Source organism: Hyperoodon ampullatus, assembly GCF_949752795.1.
Source record: "Hyperoodon ampullatus genome assembly, chromosome: 4".
In the NCBI taxonomy this organism is placed as follows: domain Eukaryota; kingdom Metazoa; phylum Chordata; class Mammalia; order Artiodactyla; family Ziphiidae; genus Hyperoodon; species Hyperoodon ampullatus.
The window spans coordinates 35,950,316-35,968,333 of NC_136917.1; the positions used below are offsets into that span (position 1 = coordinate 35,950,316).

The window sequence follows — 18,018 nt, forward strand, 5'->3', positions numbered from 1 at the left end:
GGTAGAGGACCCAATAAAGCATCCAGCTCAGCACAGAAATCTGAAAGGGCAGATTATCTGAAATCAGGGTCAAAATATGAAATGAAATCAGAGCTGGCATGTGAGCTGGGAATGATCCCCTCTGGGCCTCAGTCGGTCACCAGCCCCGACCATCATCCCAGGATGCTGGCTCCCACAGTCAGGACAAACTCCATTTCATGTCACACAGCAACAATTATCTGCCTGCGTTTGCACCATCGGACCTGACTGAATTCTGGGCAGGGGAGGGAAGTGCCCAGAAACCTGAAGAGACTTGCCAAGGACAGAGGAGTCTGGAGCAGGGCAGAGGAGCGAGGCTGGAGCCCAGGGTCACTGCTGGGCCCTGCCACGGCGGGTGCGGAGGGGACCTGAGGCTCGTGCCTGTGCCCGGCCCACCTCACCCATCTCCCTGCGGATGTCACCAAGAGCTGCCGATGGGGACTCCAGCAGCCTCTGGAAGAGGCTCGGCCGGCCCTCTGGTATCTCCTGGCACTGAAAGGTGACGGCTGTACCAGCATCGGCCTTCATCTCCCTGGAGAAGCCATCAGAGGAGCCATCGAAGCAGCGGCCAATGGCAATCTCCTTGGCCAGCCTTGGGCTCTGGTCAGTGACTGTATAGACACCATAGTTGTGACCCAGAGGGTCCAGCGGGGCCAGCATGGAGAAGACAGCCAGGTCATCAGTGGGTGCAGCAGGGGGGTGCCGGGTCAAGTAATCCTGCAGGAGTCCGTTGACCGCCACGCGCCGGCAGCTGCCCTGGGGCATGATGGTCACCAGCGTCCTGTCCACCTGACGCTGGTCGAACAGCATCCCGCTGCACTTGAACTCCACGCAGGCGGCAGATGTGCTAGGGCGCTGGGGGTCTCGGACACTCCGGTCGTCCCGCAGACCGTAGAGCTGGCCCCGGGTCCGAGGGTGGCTGCCCCCCGAATTGTGGGAGCGGACCATGTATTCCTGGGGACCCTGGATCTTCACCTTGAGGAAGCAGGCCCTGAACTCCTGCGGGTTGGGCCACCAGGCCAGGAGATCTCCAGTCCAGGAGGCCGGCACGCCCTCGCGGAAGGGGACCACGTTATACTCGTATTTTTCCACCTCCACGCGAGCAAAGCGGAAGTGGCTGGCGGTCACCGGGGCCTCCTGGCACTCCCGCAGGTTGCGCCACGGGTACACGGGGCCGTTGGCCTCGGCGGGGTCGCCGGACCTGGGTTTGGCGAGGTTGATGCGGAAGCCATTGCGTTTGAGGGAGGGGTCATCGTGGTCGGTGCGGCGGTAACCCAACTTGTCTAGGTAGGGCTGGGCCACGCCCACGGTGTCCGGGAGTGGGCGGGGCCGGGATGGGGCGGGCTCCAGCTCCTCCCCGCCCAGGGTGGCCGTGACCAGGGCGGTGTAGGCGTCTGGCTGGTCAGCATCGCAGAAGGCGGGGAGACAGGCCCCGTTGGGACCAGTGACGGCGCTGTCGAAGCGGCCCCAGGCGCGGGGGTTGGCCGAGAAGCCGGGGGCAGGCTCCAGGTTGACCAGCGTGACCACCACGCCCTCCACCTGCTCGCTGGGGAAGAACTTGTCGTTGGCGTAGGCGCGCACCTTCACCAAGCAGCGGCGGTGCTCAGGCACGTCCAGGTTGAACAGACGCCGCTCCCGGATCTCCACGTTGCCCACCAGGAAGACCCGCTCCTCCCGGCGGACCCGTGAGGCCGCCGACCTCTCACGCTGGAAGCCGCTCTCCTCTTCCCACAAGCCCGTGTCAGGGTTCAGCGACCACAGCTTCAGGGCCTCCACGTGGCCGGCCATTCGGATCTGGCTGGCGGCCACACGCACGGCCACCGGCCCAGTCTGCAGCTGCTCTGCGGAGCCGGCAGCACGGAGGTCCACCGAGAACATGCCGTAGGTGCGCAGTGGAGCCAACTCCCCGTCACTGTCCACAAATCGCAGGTCACTGGGGGCGGCGGCCGCCGAGGTGACATTTCGGGGGTCCACGAATGTCACCCGGGCCTCCACAGCCCCTGCGTAGGGTTCACCATCAGCTCTGCGAAAGGCTCTCGGCGGGATGACCAGCTCTCCTAAGGGGGCTTCGTCCTCCAGCTCCCCGAGGGATATCGTGTTGCTCTGGCTGGCATCTAAGATGACAGGGGCTTTCTTGCGCATGGCCTTGACCTCATGGTACACGCCCGCACCTCGAGGGTCAAAAGGCAGGACCCTGACAGTGTCCACGAACTGGCCACTGGGGTCCACGAAAGTAATCACCAGCCGCTGAGTGGAAGGTGCCACCTCAATGGTGAAGTCACCCTGGTAGGATGTGAAGCCAATGGGCTCCCGGCCCAGGAGGATCTGAGCAAAGCGCAAGGGCTCCCTAGACTCAGCGGCCACCACGCGTCCCCGGATCAGCCCCCGAGGGGGCAGACATTTCCGGCAGCCACATTCAGCCACTATCTTGACTGGGAGGATGTAGCTAGAGCAGTGGATCTTCCTGCTCTCCAGCCGGTGCACCGAGCAGCAGCGGGAGCCTGCATCCCCACATCGGGGCCTCGAGCCTGCAGGGCTGGGGCAGAGGGTGTCAGGGCAAAGGCCTACGTCCAGGTAGATGGGGCCGCTGCCTGGCTGACCACAGTCGTCTGGAAGCTTGATCAGGTGTTCTCGGGGCTGGGGGTCACAGGCTGGCTGGCCTGGGGCTGTGGAGCAAGAAATCAGCCAGATCAGGGTAAGGGGGGGAACTCCATGGAGGCCAAGGTTGGGGGCCTAGATTGGGATCAGAGGCTTAACCCAGGGGCCCAGTGGGAGCCTGGGATCCAACTGAGCAAGGTCAGAGATCAGTCTGAAGTTGGGGTTCCATTTTAAGTTGCGTTTTAGCTGGGGTTGGGGCTCAGTTTGGTGTCAGGGCTCGCTCAGGGTTGTGGGTAGGGTTGCTGAGGACGCTCACCAAGCACAGTGAGTTGGGCAGTGCCCGATCGCACGGCCCCGGCATCATTCCACGCTTTGCAGTGATAGGTGCCTGCCTGGTCTGGGTGAAGCCCATGCAGCTCCAGGTGGGTCCCGTACCTGTGCGTTCGCCTGTCCAGCAGGGTCCCGTTGTGGAACCTGGGTGGTGGGTGAGCAACACCATGAATGCCCTTGGCACGGGGGAGGGGCTGCATCCGTCCCACCCCACATGGAGCACAGGGAGGTTGCAGAGCAGCTTCCTCTGGGTCTCTGAGGCACCACATATCATGGGAAGCCCATTCCAACCCCAAAACTGGGCACGAGACCCTTGAGCATGGGGCAAGGCACTCACCAGGAGTATTTCTTGGGCATGGGGGTGCCCAAGGCTTTGCAGCAGAAGGTCACATTCTGTCCAGCCTCTCGAACTCGGGACTCAGGGTGCTTCACCAGATAGGGCTTCTCTGGGGGCAGAGGCAGCAAAGGTCAGGGCCCTGCCCCATCCCATCTTCTCCCGATGACCCTTCCCAAGAACAGGGCCCCATCTTTTCCCTTACAGTGATGCCCTGTTTCACTTGGGCCTTTTCTAATGACCCTCCCCCTACTCAGGTTCACCTCACATCTGCTGGAGACTGTGCCCTTAATGCTTAATCATTTTTTGTGTGTGTGGTACGCGGGCCTCTCACTGCTGTGGCCTCTCCTGCTGCGGAGCACAGGCTCCGGACGTGCAGGCTCAACGGTCATGGCTCACGGGCCCAGCTGCTCCGCGGCATGTGGGATCTTCCCGGACCAGGGCACGAACCCGTGTCCCCTGCATCGGCAGGCGGACTCTCAACCACTGCGCCACCAGGGAAGCCTAATGCTTAATCTTAATGCTTCCCTTTACAACTCCACCTCTCACCTCACATCTTCTCCAATGACGGTTACATCTTATTTCTTGCCCCATTGGCTTCACTGTGCATCACATCATCCCAAGTGCTTGGTGTCACCCAGAATTTCCTCCCCAGTTCCTCAGCCCCCTCATCCCTCTTGCCGTGAGGCACTTACCCAACTTATTAAGGACAACAGTGACCACAGCAGAGATGGAGCTGTTGGCCTGGGCCTGGGCCATGCCTGCAGAGAAGCCATCCATTTGGGCACTGACATTGGCTCGGCTGCTGGCACAGACTCCAGGCACCCAGAAGGTTCAGTGGGCATGGCTAGTAGCCATGGTGCCAGGCCAGTCTCGCAAGGAGACCCTGGCTCCTGGCAGCGGACGCCCAGATGGGCTGACCACCGAGCCCAGAAGGATGTGGTCAGGGCACCCACAGGTGTTGGGACCACACCCTGGATGTGGGGGGGACACAGGAGGCAGAGAAGACTCTTGACCCCTTCCTGGGGAGGGCTTTCCTCTCTATCAGTCACTCAGCAAAGGTACCCAGACACCCGCCCCACCTTGTTCCCCTCAGAGAGTCCTCAGCATGGACCTGCTTGCAGCAGCCCTTGGTGTGAAGGACATGGGGCTGAGTGGTCAGGGCTGGGCCAAGGGGAGGGACCTGGGGTCCTGGTGTGAAGGAGATGCCCTGGAGGAGGGGACAGGATAGGTGACTCTTACAGGGCAGAAAGGCTCCTTCTAGCATGAGAGAAAATGTTCAGGCAGGGGCTGGGGGCCCAGAGAGGGGATGGGTCTTGGGCCCAGAACATCTCCCTCCTGTCACAATCCTGTGGTTTCTCCATAAAATGGAAAATTCCACTGGAAGCTTCAGGGCAGAGGCACGGAGAAGGCAGAGCCAAGCAGAGTGGGGGGGGAATCCCACCACCCCATTGGCCACTGTGCTTCCCCACCCTGCTGCGTGCTCTGCTGGGGCAGTCTCCAGACCACGTTTGTGGAGACCAGGCCTGATTGGAATTTCCAGTCGCCTCCTGGCTGGCCTGGTGTCTGGCCCAGGGAGGGCCTGGGCATCATGTCTGCCAGGGTGTGAGCACATGTCCACATGGGCGTGGGGGATGGGCGTGGCCTGTGAATGCCAGGCGTGTGTGCACCCCGAGTGCGTGAGCCAGCTTCTGTGTGTATCCACGTCTACCGGGACATCCGCACACTCCAACAGGCACACAGAGGAAGCGCCTCCTCAGATCTGCCCATGACTGGACACGACCCCCATGACGTCCACCCGTCCAGATGTACACATTTACCAATGCTCTTCAGGGGCCCAGAAGGGAAGGAAAAGCCAATTTCCAAGTGGTCCAAGTTCTGGTCGGCCAGGCTCCGCCCCTACACGCAGGCTCCGCCTCCTCCCTCCAGGCACCGCCCCATCAGGCTCCACCCCAACTAGCCCCTCTAGGTACTTCCCTCAACTGGCCCCGCCCCTACACCCAGGCCCCGCCTCTAACCCAACTATCCCCTCCAGGCCCCGCCCCTCCTACCTGGACATGTAGGCCTCACACACTTCTGCGCCTCCAGGGGACGCCCGGGACACGCATCCGTAGCGGGGCTTGGGCAGCGGCGGCGGCGCAAGCGACGGCCTGGCCCGCAGCTCCCCGAACAAGGACCCCACGGGCCCCACGCACCCCACGTGGCCTCTGGGGAGAGGGCAGGGATGGGGGCGTCAGATGGAACCTGGAATTCTGTTGACAGTGTGGGACCGGAGGGTGCTCCCGTCACGTGCATCCGAGTCAGAGAGAAGTCCTGCCCACTGCCTCAATCGGTGCTGCCCCAGGCGCACCAGTCGAATGTGCAGTTGAGGTACCTTCCCGCCCCCGCCAAGATAAGCCCTGCTGTTCTCCCTGCGTCTCACACACATCTGGGGCTCAAAACACACCTCCGCAGAACGGCCCTAGTTCTAGATGAGCAAAAGAGGGCAGTGAGAGGGAGCTATGTTCCTGGGGGCACCTTCCTAACCCCGACCTGGGCCCCGGCCATTCTTAGCCCCTCCCTTCCAAAGCCCCTCTCCTATCCGGTCCGGCCCTCTCCTGCGGCCTTGCTCTTAAAAGACCCCGCCTCTTCCTAGCCACGCCCTGCACCACCCCCGCCCCCCCAACACCATCCTTTCAGGCCTCATCCACCTATGGCCAGTCCCCGCCGCTCCCTTAGCCCCGCCCTCACCGAGCGGGCAGCGGAAGCGCACGTGGTAGTTGGAGCAGCGGCGGCCTCGGGGCTGCTCGCGGTTGAGGCACCAGAAACCTCGCGTGGGGTTCAAGTGTACGCGCTCGCCGACGTCTGACGGCAGGGCCCAGTCTGTGGTGCGCGCCTCCAGCGCCAGCGGCCGCGGGCACACGCGCGCCGGCCCGTAATAGAAGCGGATGGCAGCCAGGCTCTCGAAGTCACCGTCGCCTCCCGGGTGGTCGACGTTGAACCAGGACGTCCACTCGCTGGCCTCTGCGGGCACCGCACGCGCTGGGACCCGGGCCTCAGCCGGTCGGGCCCCATCAGTTCATGCAGGAGCCCGAGCTGCGGCCTGCCCACCCCCATCTGCGTGTTTAAGCCAGGTCCCCCTCCCCACAAAAGTGCATGGGCGAGCCCAGCCTGTCCAGATCCAGAGCCCTCGAGGGCAGAAGGAGCTGTAAGAGGATCAGGGGAGGTTGGCTTGTGCTTGCACCGGCCCTAGTTCTGCTGCTCAGTATCTGAGCTGGCCCATGAGTGCACGCTGAGATCTTGCCACTGTCTCACCAGCCCCCACTCTCAGAATTCAGAACCGTTGAGGTGTAAGGAGATATAAAGGCAGCACGAGGAGCCAGGCCTGAGGCCAGCTGTTCCACTGCCTGGCAGCCTCGCATCAGTGCCAGCTGGGAGCTTGCTCGCTGACCACCGGACCTATCAGGCAACCCTCCGTTTCACGGAAGCCAGAGGTGGGAAGGGTCCGGCCTCTCACAGGTTAGCTTCTGTTTCCATCAACCCCCCAAGGGGTGCTCACTCCTTTCCTCATTCAAGAGCAAGTCAAATAGAACCTTCCTAGCTGGGAAGCTAGAGACTTGGGTTCCAGAACTCCTGTTTCCCTGACTGAACTGAGCTGGTTGTCTCACCGCCCCGCCCCACCCCACCCTGGTTTCCTCCTGGACTAACAGCCTGGGTTCTCATCTCCCTGCTCCTAAAACTTAGACCTCTTGGGGCACCACTTCCAGGGGCTGCCATGCCCAGGGACCAGGACAGTCCTGGGCTCTTCACCCAGCTTGTATCCCCTCCTCACAAGACCCTACCAGCCAGAGCTCACACAGAGTCCACAGCAGAACGAGGACTCAGACCCAAGCTGGCTCACCTTCCCAGTCCTCCAGGGCTGGCGAGGGCTGGCCAGGGTGCAGCAATGAACCTTCAAGGCCCCACGCAGTCACCATGGGCTCCTCAGGGGCGGTGGTGCCTGTCGAAGGGGTGAGGCGTAGGGGGAAGGACCTCTGTGAACTCCTGGTATGCAAAGTGCTGCCACGATCATCCCCATTTCACAGGGGAGAAGCCGGAATCCAGCTCTGGCTGACCTGGAGAATTGCAGCACCCCCTCCTCCAGGAAGCCTCCCCATGACCTCCCAACCCCCAGTCTCCCGCAGCCCCATCTCTCACTCTGACACAGCCCGTTAGGTTGGGGAAGTCTGTGTCCACTCTGCTCCCCAGACCCAGTTCTCCCACTGTGCTCAGTGGCCATGAGTTCAGTTGGCTGTGCCCCTCCCTGCTGTCATATTGATCTGAATTTTCTTTCATCCATTTGCTGACTGGAAGTCCCTCCCTCAGTCTACCTTTCATCCCTGCACTTGGGGCCCAAGCTGCCAGTGGGAAGTCATTGGAATTTAGCCTGGCTTCTCCAGCCGCGAGTTGTCTGAGATAGCTGGGCTGGGCAGTGACTTCAGACAAGTCCCTTCCCTCTTGGAGTCTCAGTCTCCCCATCTGAGAAATGGGCCCAGTTCCCCACTCCACTGAGTGTTCCAGAGATGGGAATTTCTTTTCTGAGTGCTGTGTGTGTGTGGAAGAAGGAAGGAGTTAGGTGAGAAGGGACAGCTCTGGCCCCTTCATACTGAGGCCAAGACTGGATGATTCAGGGTCCAAATGCTGTGGCTGAGATAGGCACCCTGCAGTCCTGAGAATCCAGAGGAGCCTGAAGTTCATAGCCACACTCCCGGTGCCCCTATCGTCCCTTGGAGGAGGGAAGACAGTGGACGAGATCCCCTCCTGCCCCAGGTGGTCCCAGAGCTCCATCTCTTCGTTGCCCCCTCACTCCACCCCCGAGGCTGGCAAAGGGAATGCAGGCCTGGGGAAGCAAGTGGGTCCCTTGGTTCTGTCTCCAGCCTCCGGCTGCTTGCCACGCCCTCTGTCAGACGTCCGGCGCCTGGGGGGCTGGTCTGGGGTCTGGGGGCGCCTCACCTCGGGTCCCCGCCAGGTGCGCGGCGGCGACACAGAGGCAGAGCAGTATCTGCAGTGACGCCATGGCCAGGTCCGAAAGTCGGAGGGAGGGTCCCAGCTCCGCTGTGCACTCGGGTCGGACTCCCGCGGGTCTGGCGGCCGCTGGGGCTGTGGACGGGGGAGGGACGCGACCGCAGGCCACGCCCCGTCCAGGCCACGCCCCGTCCAAGCAACGCTCCCGGGCCTGAGGTGACTTCGGTGCGCGGACAACCTCTTTGGGTCGCCCCCCTCGGTGCGTCTGGCTGTACCTCCGCCCTAGGGCTGGCCTGCGTCCCCTCGTCGCCGGCTGGAAGTCCCCTCCTTAGCCCACCCTCTGTTCTCCACGTCGGGAAGTGCTTCCTGGAATCGAGCCTGAAGCTGTCCGAACCTTCAATGTTTAAGCCTCCCTTTAGGCAGCTAGAAATCCTCCATCGGGTCTAACTTCTATTCTATTGGCTTTAGGCCACCCTGAGCAGCCTGGAAATCCCACCCTGAATCTACCCTCCACTCTTCTGGCTCCAGTTTTCTCCGAGGCCAGAGGGAAGTCCCATTTACGTCTGCCCTCCATCCCTCCCGCCTTGGGGCCACCAGGGGACCGGTGGGAAGTTCCTCCCTGAGCTTCCCCACCCCCGCGCCAGACCCCGCGCACAGAGGAGGCCCAGGCGAGGTGGCGGTGGTACGTGTGTTTATTGGCGCGGGCCCAAGCCGCGTGGGCACGGGTGGCTGTCAAAGCGCCGCGATGCAGTCGGTGCCCGTGTACCCCGGCAGGCGCAGAGCGAACTTTCGGCGCACGTCGTCGGGCACGAACCTGCCGGCCACGAAGTGGTGGCGCCCGGAGAAGCGGCCGGCGCATTGCTTGGGCGCCGCCAGCGATACGAGCACGTCGGGTCGTAGCCCGTCCTCGGCGTCGCCGCCGCCGGTCTCTGGGTCCCAGCCTGAGGGAGGAAGGATGGGAGGTGGGGATCAGGAGCTGGGAGGGGTGCTGGCTCTCAGACAAGAGACTGCCGCCCCATCACCCACTTCCCCTTCCCCATCAGACACAGCCTTTGCTCTGACCCGTGAGTTTGGTCAGACCTGCCTCCCATAAAACTGAGCCTCTGCCCTCAGTCCAGTTTCTCCCCGCTCCCCAGATATGTTTCCCTCCTCCTCTGACCAGAGCTTCTGCCTTCAGACGACCTCATTTATACCTGCTGCCCTTTCCCAATCAGACCTATGCGTCTGCCTTCTGACCCGGCGTCTGTCTCTATACCTCCCTGCCTATCAATCCTGAGCTCCCCTACTTAAACTAAAGTCTCTTTCCACCCAGACCTCCCAGCCTCCTCCCAGATCCCCACTCTCTACTCAGGGGACAGACTTGCCACCATCCTCAGGCAAGCCTCCCCCATCAGACCTGTCTCTTTGCCCCAGGTTCTTGCCTCTGACAAGATGTGCCCCCCGCCCCTCCCAACTTGAGCAGCCATCCTCCTCCCTCTGACTAGAGACTCTTCCCTCTGACCTGACATCCCTGCCTTCACCTTCAGACTAGATCTTGCCTTTTGACTTGGCAGGACCCTGCCCCCTCCCTCATTGGGTTGTAGCCGCTGCCATCCCTCAAATGAGCCTCCACCCTCAGACTAGTGGCCACTAATAAGCCCTTCTGACCTAACAGGGAGACCCTCTCTGTCCAAGGCTATCTGTTCAGATATGAGCTTGCAGTCTGTGCCCTCAGACCACCTCCTCCCTTAGACACCCCCCCAGCTCTGTGGCATCCTGCTGGTATGACCCTGGGGTCTTGTAAGCCGGGTGATGTCCCCCTGAGCCTGGCCACCCCCATGGAGGGTCTGGCTGGCCAGCAGCTGTTTGTTCCATTCTGCCCATTGCCTAATGGCTCCAACAGGCCTGGGGCGGTGGCCAGGATGAGCGGGGCCTTTGCCGAGTGAGCTCACGTCTGCCCCGGGTGACTGGGCCAGGGTGGGCAGCGGGCACACTATGCTGGGTGTAGCGGGGAGGGGACCCAGGGTCACATGGGCACCAGCCTGGGTATTCCCCATCCGAGGGATGGACATGACCCTCAGCCTCACCCAGAGTGCAGGATCCATCCACACTGGGGAAACTGAGGCTCAGAGTGGGCAGCCAGGCTGGGACCACCAGAAGCCAGGGTACAGGAGCCTCCACCCAAGCCCTCCAGGTCCTCATGCCCCCTGCTCCACCTGACATGCCTGAGGGAATGTCCAGGCTCACGAGGGGGATGGACAGTAGCTTGAGCGTGGCCAGCGCACGCATGCAGGGGCCCCCGACCTTGCCCGGCTCCACACCAGGGCCCAGCACGGCATCCACCACCAGCCTGTAGGCGTCGTTGATGAGCTGGACCTGGGAGGGCAGGCAGGGTCAGGAGGCAATCTTGGGGCACTGTCCCCCACCAACTCCCTCAGTTGCCACCCGAGCTGACCTCCATGGGCAGATAGGACAGGAAGGGGATGTCCATCTTCTCACACTGGGTAGTCAGGTCCCGGTGCAGCGGGTCCAGTGAGCGTGTGGGGTAGAAGATGGTTGGTTCGTACTCCTGCGGGGAGCAGGAAGGGGTCAGCACTGGGGCCCTCCCAGGCTCCCCACTGGGCCTCTGTCCCCAGATCTGGGTACCAGGCAGCAGACGCTGCCTGGCACAAGCACTGGGCATATTCTATAACCTGACATGCCTCATCCTCCCCCTGGGACACTAATAAGAGGCGGAAGCAATTTTTTTTCAAGGATGGGTTGGGAGTGTGACCCTGGGAGGCCAAGGAAATCCTTGCTACTCACAAACACCCGCAGGTGCCGGGCACAGACCAGCCCCACTGCCCCATTCTGCTCCGGGCCGCACACGACTAGCACCGTCCTCTGCTTCCGGGAGTGGGCAGGCAAAGGGAACACCTGGCAGGGGCACAGCAAAGGCAAAGGCAAAGGCATGGCGTTCGGAACTTCTCCTTACTCCAGTGGGGAAACTGAGGCCTGGAGTAGAGGATGGGATAGGGCTCGGCCCTGGAGGCAAGAGGACAGGACGGGAGGAGAGGGGCCGGGGCCTCTGGGGGCCTCAGTTTCCTTGTTGGAGACCCAGAGTCCTTGCCTCAGGCTCTGCCAAGTCCAAGCAGAAAAACGTGCCTCCTGCCACCACCCGAGCCCAGAGTGCGGTTTGTTTATTCTCGGCCTGAGTTGCAGACATTCTTCCACTGCAGTGGCTGCCCCTCCCACCGCTCATGTTTTCAGGCCTCCGTCCCTCCCGGAGGCCCCAAAGCTGGGGGGAGTAGGGGAGGGGGGTATTTTTCCAACACGCCATACCCTGTCTCTCTCCGTCTGTCCCTCTCCGTTGGCCTCTGTCTTCACCTCCCTTTCTCTCTGTAGCTCTCAGACTCTCTAAGTGTCTCTCCTCATCTGTTTCTCTCATTTCTGTCTTCGCCTCTGTGTCTTTCTCTCCGTCTCTGTATCTCTCAGACTCTCCTCTGTGTCTCTGTGTATCTCCCTCTCTTTAATGCAAAGCTAAGAGTCTCAGCCCTACCCTGACTCTCTGCTTGGCCTCAGCTCATTCTCCTTCCCCAGCCTCTATCAAATGGGAGTAACAATGGCTCGGACAGGTTTGTGGGGTCTCTACCAGGCCCAGGGTGGCTCCAGGGGGCCCAACTATACTCTAACCTCCAACCACACAGAGGGAAAGTTATCTCCTTTTTGAGTCTCCTCCCCAGGGCCTCAGCAAGGTCCTGACCCAACCTGGTCCTACCTATGACCCCACCACACCATGCCCAGAGCCCCAGACCCGCAACCAAGTTGGGGACAACGATAACGTAAAGCTGGCTAGGACCGAGGGGCCTCTGACAAACACAGAGCTTTCAGCGCAAAAACTGGACGGTTGGTCATCAGTGGCCAGGCGTGAGTTTACCACACTGGGTTTGCTTTTGTGGCTTTGATTTTCATTGTTCTCTTTTCCTCCGAGCCTCTCACTCAGGATCTGTTTCACTTGGAACTAGCAACATTTAAGTTAAAAGACAATTGAGTCCCCATAAAGATATTAAGTTTTTAAAAAAGTATGCAGTGGTGGGCTTCCCTGGTGGTGCAGTGGTTGAGAGTCCGCCTGCTGATGCAGGGGACACGGGTTCATGCCCCGGTCCGGGAAGATCCCATGTGCCGGGCTTCCCTGGTGGCGCGGTGGTTGAGAGTCCGCCTGCCGATGCAGGGGAAGCGGGTTCGTGCCCCGGTCTGGGAGGATCCCACATGCCGCGGAGCGGCTGGGCCCGTGAGCCATGGCCGCTGGGCCTGTGCGTCCGGAGCCTGTGCTCCGCAACGGGAGAGGCCACAACAGTGAGAGGCCCACGTACCGCAAAAAAAAAAAAAAAAAAAAAAAGATCCCATGTGCCGTGGAGCGGCTGGGCCTGTGAGCCATGGCCGCTGAGCCTGCGCATCCGGAGCCTGTGCTCCGCAGCGGGAGAGGCCACAGAGTGAGAGGCCCGCGTACCGCAAAAAAAAAAAAAAAAAAAAAAGGATACAGTGGTGATAAGAAGAGGAGGAAGAAGGGGAGGAAGAGGAAAAGGGTTACCTGCTGGAGCCCTGACTCAGTCAGGCACTTTCCTAAGGCATTTGTGTTTATTAATTGGTGTCAGTTTATTACCCTTTTTCAGAGGAGGAAACTGAGGCCCAGCGTGGTTTGGCAACATGACACGAAACACTGGACAGTAGTATCATTATTGCTATTATTCTTGCATCTCTTGCAGGCACCTCGAGGCCTGGGGGTTTGCTCCAGAGCCAAACATAGCTCTACTTCCAACCCCCAGGGCCCTGTGCAGACCCCTCCCCACCTCTGGGCCTCAGTTCCCCCACCTGTGGCTGGGAGTTGTTTGCGGGTGCTCAGACTTCAGGAACTGACGTCCCCTCTGCTCAAGACCCAGGAGGTGGCAGAGGCAGGCAGTCAAGGGCCCCAGACCCATCGCTATGGTTGCCTCCACGTCTGTGGGGACCCCCGTCTCTGTCCTGATGCTCATTAACACCCTGGCCTGGGCCAGTGATGATCCTCTCTGGACCTCAGTTTCCCCATCTGAGTGATGGGCTGGGGTGGCCCCAAGCAAAGAGGGGCTTCTTGAGGGCAGAAATGACCATCCTGGCCATGGGGGTCATGCAGCTAGGCCTCCACTCTGGTGGGCTGGCCATCTGGTTGGGGTCAAGGTTGAGGATCAGGGGTCAGGTACCTTGGTCACAGCCACGGCACTAGCATGGCCGCACCACTCCACCAGCTGCTGCCGCCCGAAGCGATAATCTTCCAGCAACTCCCGCTCCAGGGCAGCTGCCTCCGCTGTGCTGGGGGTCAGAGTGGGAAGAGATGCTCAGAGACACAAAGAGACGGAAAGACTTAGAGACAGAGACTCAGCTGGAGCCAGAAATGTGCCACCAATGTTCCGAGCCAGGCCCGGATGCCAGCCCCACCCCGTGCCCAGAGCCGAAGACCCTCCCTCAGTTTCCTCATCCATCGCGCACACCGTTGAACTGAAGCGTGGAAGGCTGCGGGAGTTTTGAGCACAAGCCTGAGGCGCGGGAGCCCTCTGGTGGTAGAAGAAGTGCATGGCAGTGCATGTTTGTTCTATTGCCCCAAAGCATGGGATATAGAGCCTCACCCAGATGCGCCCAGCCCCCAAGGCAAGAGGAACCCAGAGGGGGGAATAGAGCATGAAGGACTTCGTTGTGGGGTGATGCGTGGATTTCAGGCAGTGAAAACCACTGAAAGGATTCTAGGACACTGGAGGTCAACTGGACTGGGGGTGCCTGGGGGGAGGTGGGTTTTAAAGGCAGCAGAGTTTTGTTTTGTTTTGCTTTGCTTTTTTGGCCACGTTGGGTGTTCGTTGCTGCGCGCGCGGGCTTTCTCTAGTTGCGGCGAGCAGGGGCTACTCTTCACTGTGGTGTGCAGGCTTCTCACTGTGGTGGCTTCTCTTGTTGCCGAGCACGGGCTCTAGGCGCGGGGGCTTCAGTAGTTGTGGCACACGGGCTTAGTTGCTCCGCAGCATGTGGGATCTTCCCGGACCAGGGCACGAACCCGTGTCCCCTGCATTGGCAAGCAGATTCTTAACCACTGCGCCACCAGGGAAGTCCAAGGCAGCAGAGTTTGATGGCTCACATGGGGAGGTGGATGTGGCGCCTGCAGCTATGAGACTCATTGGTGATCCCTCTTCAGGGACAGTGATAAAATTCAATAATTGTGGCCAGAGAAATGGAGCCAAAGTGCTTGAGGTGAAGCTCAGCCCCCAGCTCAGTGAGTGACTGAGGTCCGTCTCATCTGAGCCTTGCTTCCTCCTTTGCAAAAGAAAAGGTAGGACAGGCTAATTTTCGACGTCCAGTGCAAAATGCAAATGTGGGGCCCCTTGATCAATAATTATTAAAGAGTTTTAAGACGGTGATGGCAGAGCATTAAACCAAGTGTTGGGCCCTTCTAAGAGCAGGACCCAAGCTGGCCTTGGTCTGGGCTTGGTGGCTACAGAGAGGAAGAGCTGGCTGGCACTGAGGACTCGAAGACGTTCTTCACTCCAGAATCAGGGGCTGGAGCAGCTGGGCAGGGTCTATAGCCTGATGCCAGCTTCCCATAGCCAGGACCCCTTCCAGCTGGGGAACGGCACTTGCCCCCAGCTCAGCACACCCTAGAGCGTAATGATAATAATTGTTATTATGATAATTATTATTATTATTATTGTAAAAGCACCAGGCCCAGAAGAGTTGGAAGAACATGTAACAACTCAGATAAATAAAATGGTTTGCCCAGAGTCATGTAGGAAGCAAGCTGGAAAACTGAGCCTTCTACCCTTGGTGTCTGTCTCCAGAGCCACGGATGGGGTGTGAGCAAAGCAGAGGGAGACCTACAGATGGGCAGAGGTTTGTTGGGATGAATCCTGAGGTTCCTTTTTTTGATTCTGTGAACAGGAGACCACAACCTTCTAGCCAATTGTGCAGTGTGACCAGGCCAGGCAGCAGGAGGGGTGGAGGTGGGAAGCAAGCATTGCTATGCGATGGGGAGTCAGGGAGGACTTCCTGGAGGAGCTGGCTTGGAGTGTTGTGGGAGGTAATCCAGGTGGCATGAACAGTGAGGGCCGAGGCCCTGTGGTGGAAATGAACTTGGCAGGTTCAAGGGACAGAAGAGAGGCAGAGAGAGCAAGGCTGAGAAACTTGGTCAGAAAGATACTTCAGGGTCCCACACAGATGGGGAAGATGGACGCTTAGGGCAAGGTGACATGCCTTGTCACCCCAGTGAGCAGAGCCAGATTCAACTCCCAGGTTGTCTGCGGCTGATGCTGCAGGAGGTTGAAGGACCAGGTGGGGAAACAGACCTCATGGTGGGGCCAGATGAAGAGCGCCCCCAGGACAGGCAGGCCCAGCTCCCAGGAAAGAATGTCGAAGGCGCTTTAAGAATGTAGTGGGGCATCCCTGGTGGCACAGGGGTTAAGAATCCGCCTGCCAGTGCAGGGGACACAGGTTCGAGCCCTGGTCTGGGAAGATCCCACATGCCGCGGAGCAACTAAGTCCATGTGCCACAACTACTGAGCCTGAGCTCTAGAGCCCGCGAGCCACAACTACTGAAATCCGCGTGCCTAGAGCCCGTACTCCGCAACGAGAAGCCACCGCAGTGAGAAGTCCACACACCTCCACGAAGAGTAGCCCCTGCTCGCCGCAACTAGAGAAAGCCCGCGAGCAGCAACAAAGACCCAGCGCAGGCAGGCAGGCAGGAAGAATATGGCTCATTCCTCTATCTTCATCTTGTGACAGCTCTGTTGCCCCCGCAGGAGGGCTGGGGGAGGATCATCCATTCCTCCTCTTCTTTCTCTGTTCCAAAGCTCTGGCCTCTGGCCTCCACTTGGAACCTTATCTTCCTGCCTAACAGGTCACTGGAGAGATTACCGGGACTCCACAGGCAGAGGGCAGTCCAGGCTTAGGAGCCTGAGGGTAGGGGCAGCAGCTGCTCTGGGCAGGGGAGGGGATAGGTCAGAACTGTTATGGGACTGGAGGGCGGTGCTCAGTTTATGAGGGTGCCTCTTGCTTCTCCCAACCTCAGCCCCCAGATGAGAGGAGCTGTGAGGGCCCGGGATTTGCCCACCAGCCCCAGAAGGGGCAAAATGCTCCAGGAGGGGGCTTTTTAGAGATGAAGCTCTGAGGCTAGGGTGCCTGTGCCACACACTCCCTGCTTTCTCAGCTCCATCTGCTTCTCTCCACCCTCATGCCTCTGCCCACCAGCCCTTCATCATTGCTCACCTGGCTGCCTACTGCAGTCACATCCCCCCAGACTCAACACAAGCCGAGGGGGCTTTGAAAACTTGAACACCAGATTTCACCACCCCCTGTCCCAAACCTTCTTATGGGTGCCCAGTATTCAGAGAATATTCAAATTCCTCACCTTACTTACATGCCCCCCATTATGTCTCCCATCTCAGCCTCCTCTCCCCGTGTTCCACTCCCACCCAACACACAGCACCCTGTCACTCCTTAGTTGGCACCCATCCCCCACACCAGGTGAAGTCACAGCTCCAGCTTCTAGAACACTTTCTTCCCCCTGCCTAGCATGTGCTGGGTCTCTCGCTGAGTCTGGACATCAGCCAGTCACTGCACAGTATCTGCCTTGAGAAGAGGGGCTGAGTGGACAGTGGGCAGGTGGCCACACAAAGGACTGTGGGGTCTGGTTTACTGTGAGGTCTACAGCCCTGCTTGGGGTCCCATGTCACAAGCGCTTAGAGAAGGACACAGAGGATGACTTAGGACAAGGTGGAAGGCACAACCACAGCTGCCAGCTCCAGACCCCAAATTCATCAGCCCACTGGCAAGTGGCTCTATGTATTTAAAAATCACTTTAGCCCTAGCTCAGCCAGTGGCTTCCCTCCCCAGCATTCAGTTTTCTTCTCTGAACAAGGGGTCAGTAGCAGGTGCACTATCAAGGAGGGTGTGAGCATTTGAGGAGCTAAAAGAACTCAGTTCTTCCCGGATGGGGGACAAGGGGCATGGGCTCCAGGGTCCCTGGGAAAGATGGAAAGGGGAGGAGGGCCCTGCTTAGGCTGTGGGTAATGGGGGAGCATCCAGTGGTGCTGATGAGTAATTCATGAGGGGCGGGCCTGCTGCAGATGCCGTTTCCCTGGCAACGCAGCTTTGGAGGTGTCGGCAGCTGCAGGCTTAGTCTCTCCAGTGAAATGCGGGATGGGCCTGGGATTCTCCCCGCCCCCCAACCCGGCCATGCCTTTGCCTCTGATCTACAGCCCCTGGTCCCCCAGGCCCTCTTCCAGCCATGCCCCAGCCTCCCATCCCTCTCCCCGGCTGACCTGAGGAAACACCGCTCCTTGGGTGCCTCCGCTAGGTCCGGGCCAGCCGCGCTGCTCATGGCGGAGGTGATCTGGGCGCGCAGGCAGCCACCACCACCACAGCCTTTTAAGTGCATCCCTGGGCAGAGGGGGCGTCCTCTCTCCTCCCGCCCACCCTGTGTGTCCGCCAATCAGGAGATGCCGCGAAGGCGCTGTGCACAGCCGTTGGTCGGTAGGTGCAAGTGGACTTTAACCCCACTGCGCCAGGAATGGAGCTGCCTCAGAGGATGGTGGGAATCCCAGAGTTGCGAACATTGGCAGGAAAACAAAGTCTGGAGGGGCAGCGATGGGCCGGTTACCCCTGCTATGGGATCCTGGCCTAGGAGCGAGGGGACCCGCCTGTGCTGCGCCCCTCTTCACCCCAGTGCTCTCCTATGCAGGTCACCCACCCACCCCGTACCCAGGTGGAGAAGCCCCCGAGTCTGA

At 60.2% G+C, this 18,018-nt stretch overlaps 2 protein-coding genes across 2 annotated transcripts; both read right to left on the reverse strand.

Annotated features, from left to right (window-relative positions):
* Positions 1 to 348: 348 nt before the first annotated feature.
* On the reverse strand, positions 349 to 8,575 carry CILP2 (cartilage intermediate layer protein 2; the record flags this gene model as incomplete). The annotated part of the gene is given in 9 exon segments (XM_079703828.1): positions 349 to 2,684; positions 2,933 to 3,090; positions 3,284 to 3,392; positions 3,976 to 4,114; positions 4,118 to 4,254; positions 5,332 to 5,487; positions 6,011 to 6,283; positions 7,161 to 7,259; positions 8,252 to 8,575. Coding segments are annotated over 9 exon segments (3,471 nt in total). The 5' UTR covers positions 8,316 to 8,575.
* Positions 8,576 to 8,984: 409 nt separating this feature from the next.
* On the reverse strand, positions 8,985 to 17,612 carry YJEFN3 (YjeF N-terminal domain containing 3; the record flags this gene model as incomplete). The annotated part of the gene is made up of 6 exons (XM_079703874.1): positions 8,985 to 9,192; positions 10,459 to 10,618; positions 10,698 to 10,811; positions 11,048 to 11,158; positions 13,459 to 13,567; positions 17,554 to 17,612. 6 exons carry the CDS (start codon positions 17,610 to 17,612, stop codon positions 8,996 to 8,998), a joined length of 750 nt encoding a protein of 249 aa, XP_079560000.1. The 3' UTR covers positions 8,985 to 8,995.
* Between the last annotated feature and the right edge of the window lie 406 nt (positions 17,613 to 18,018).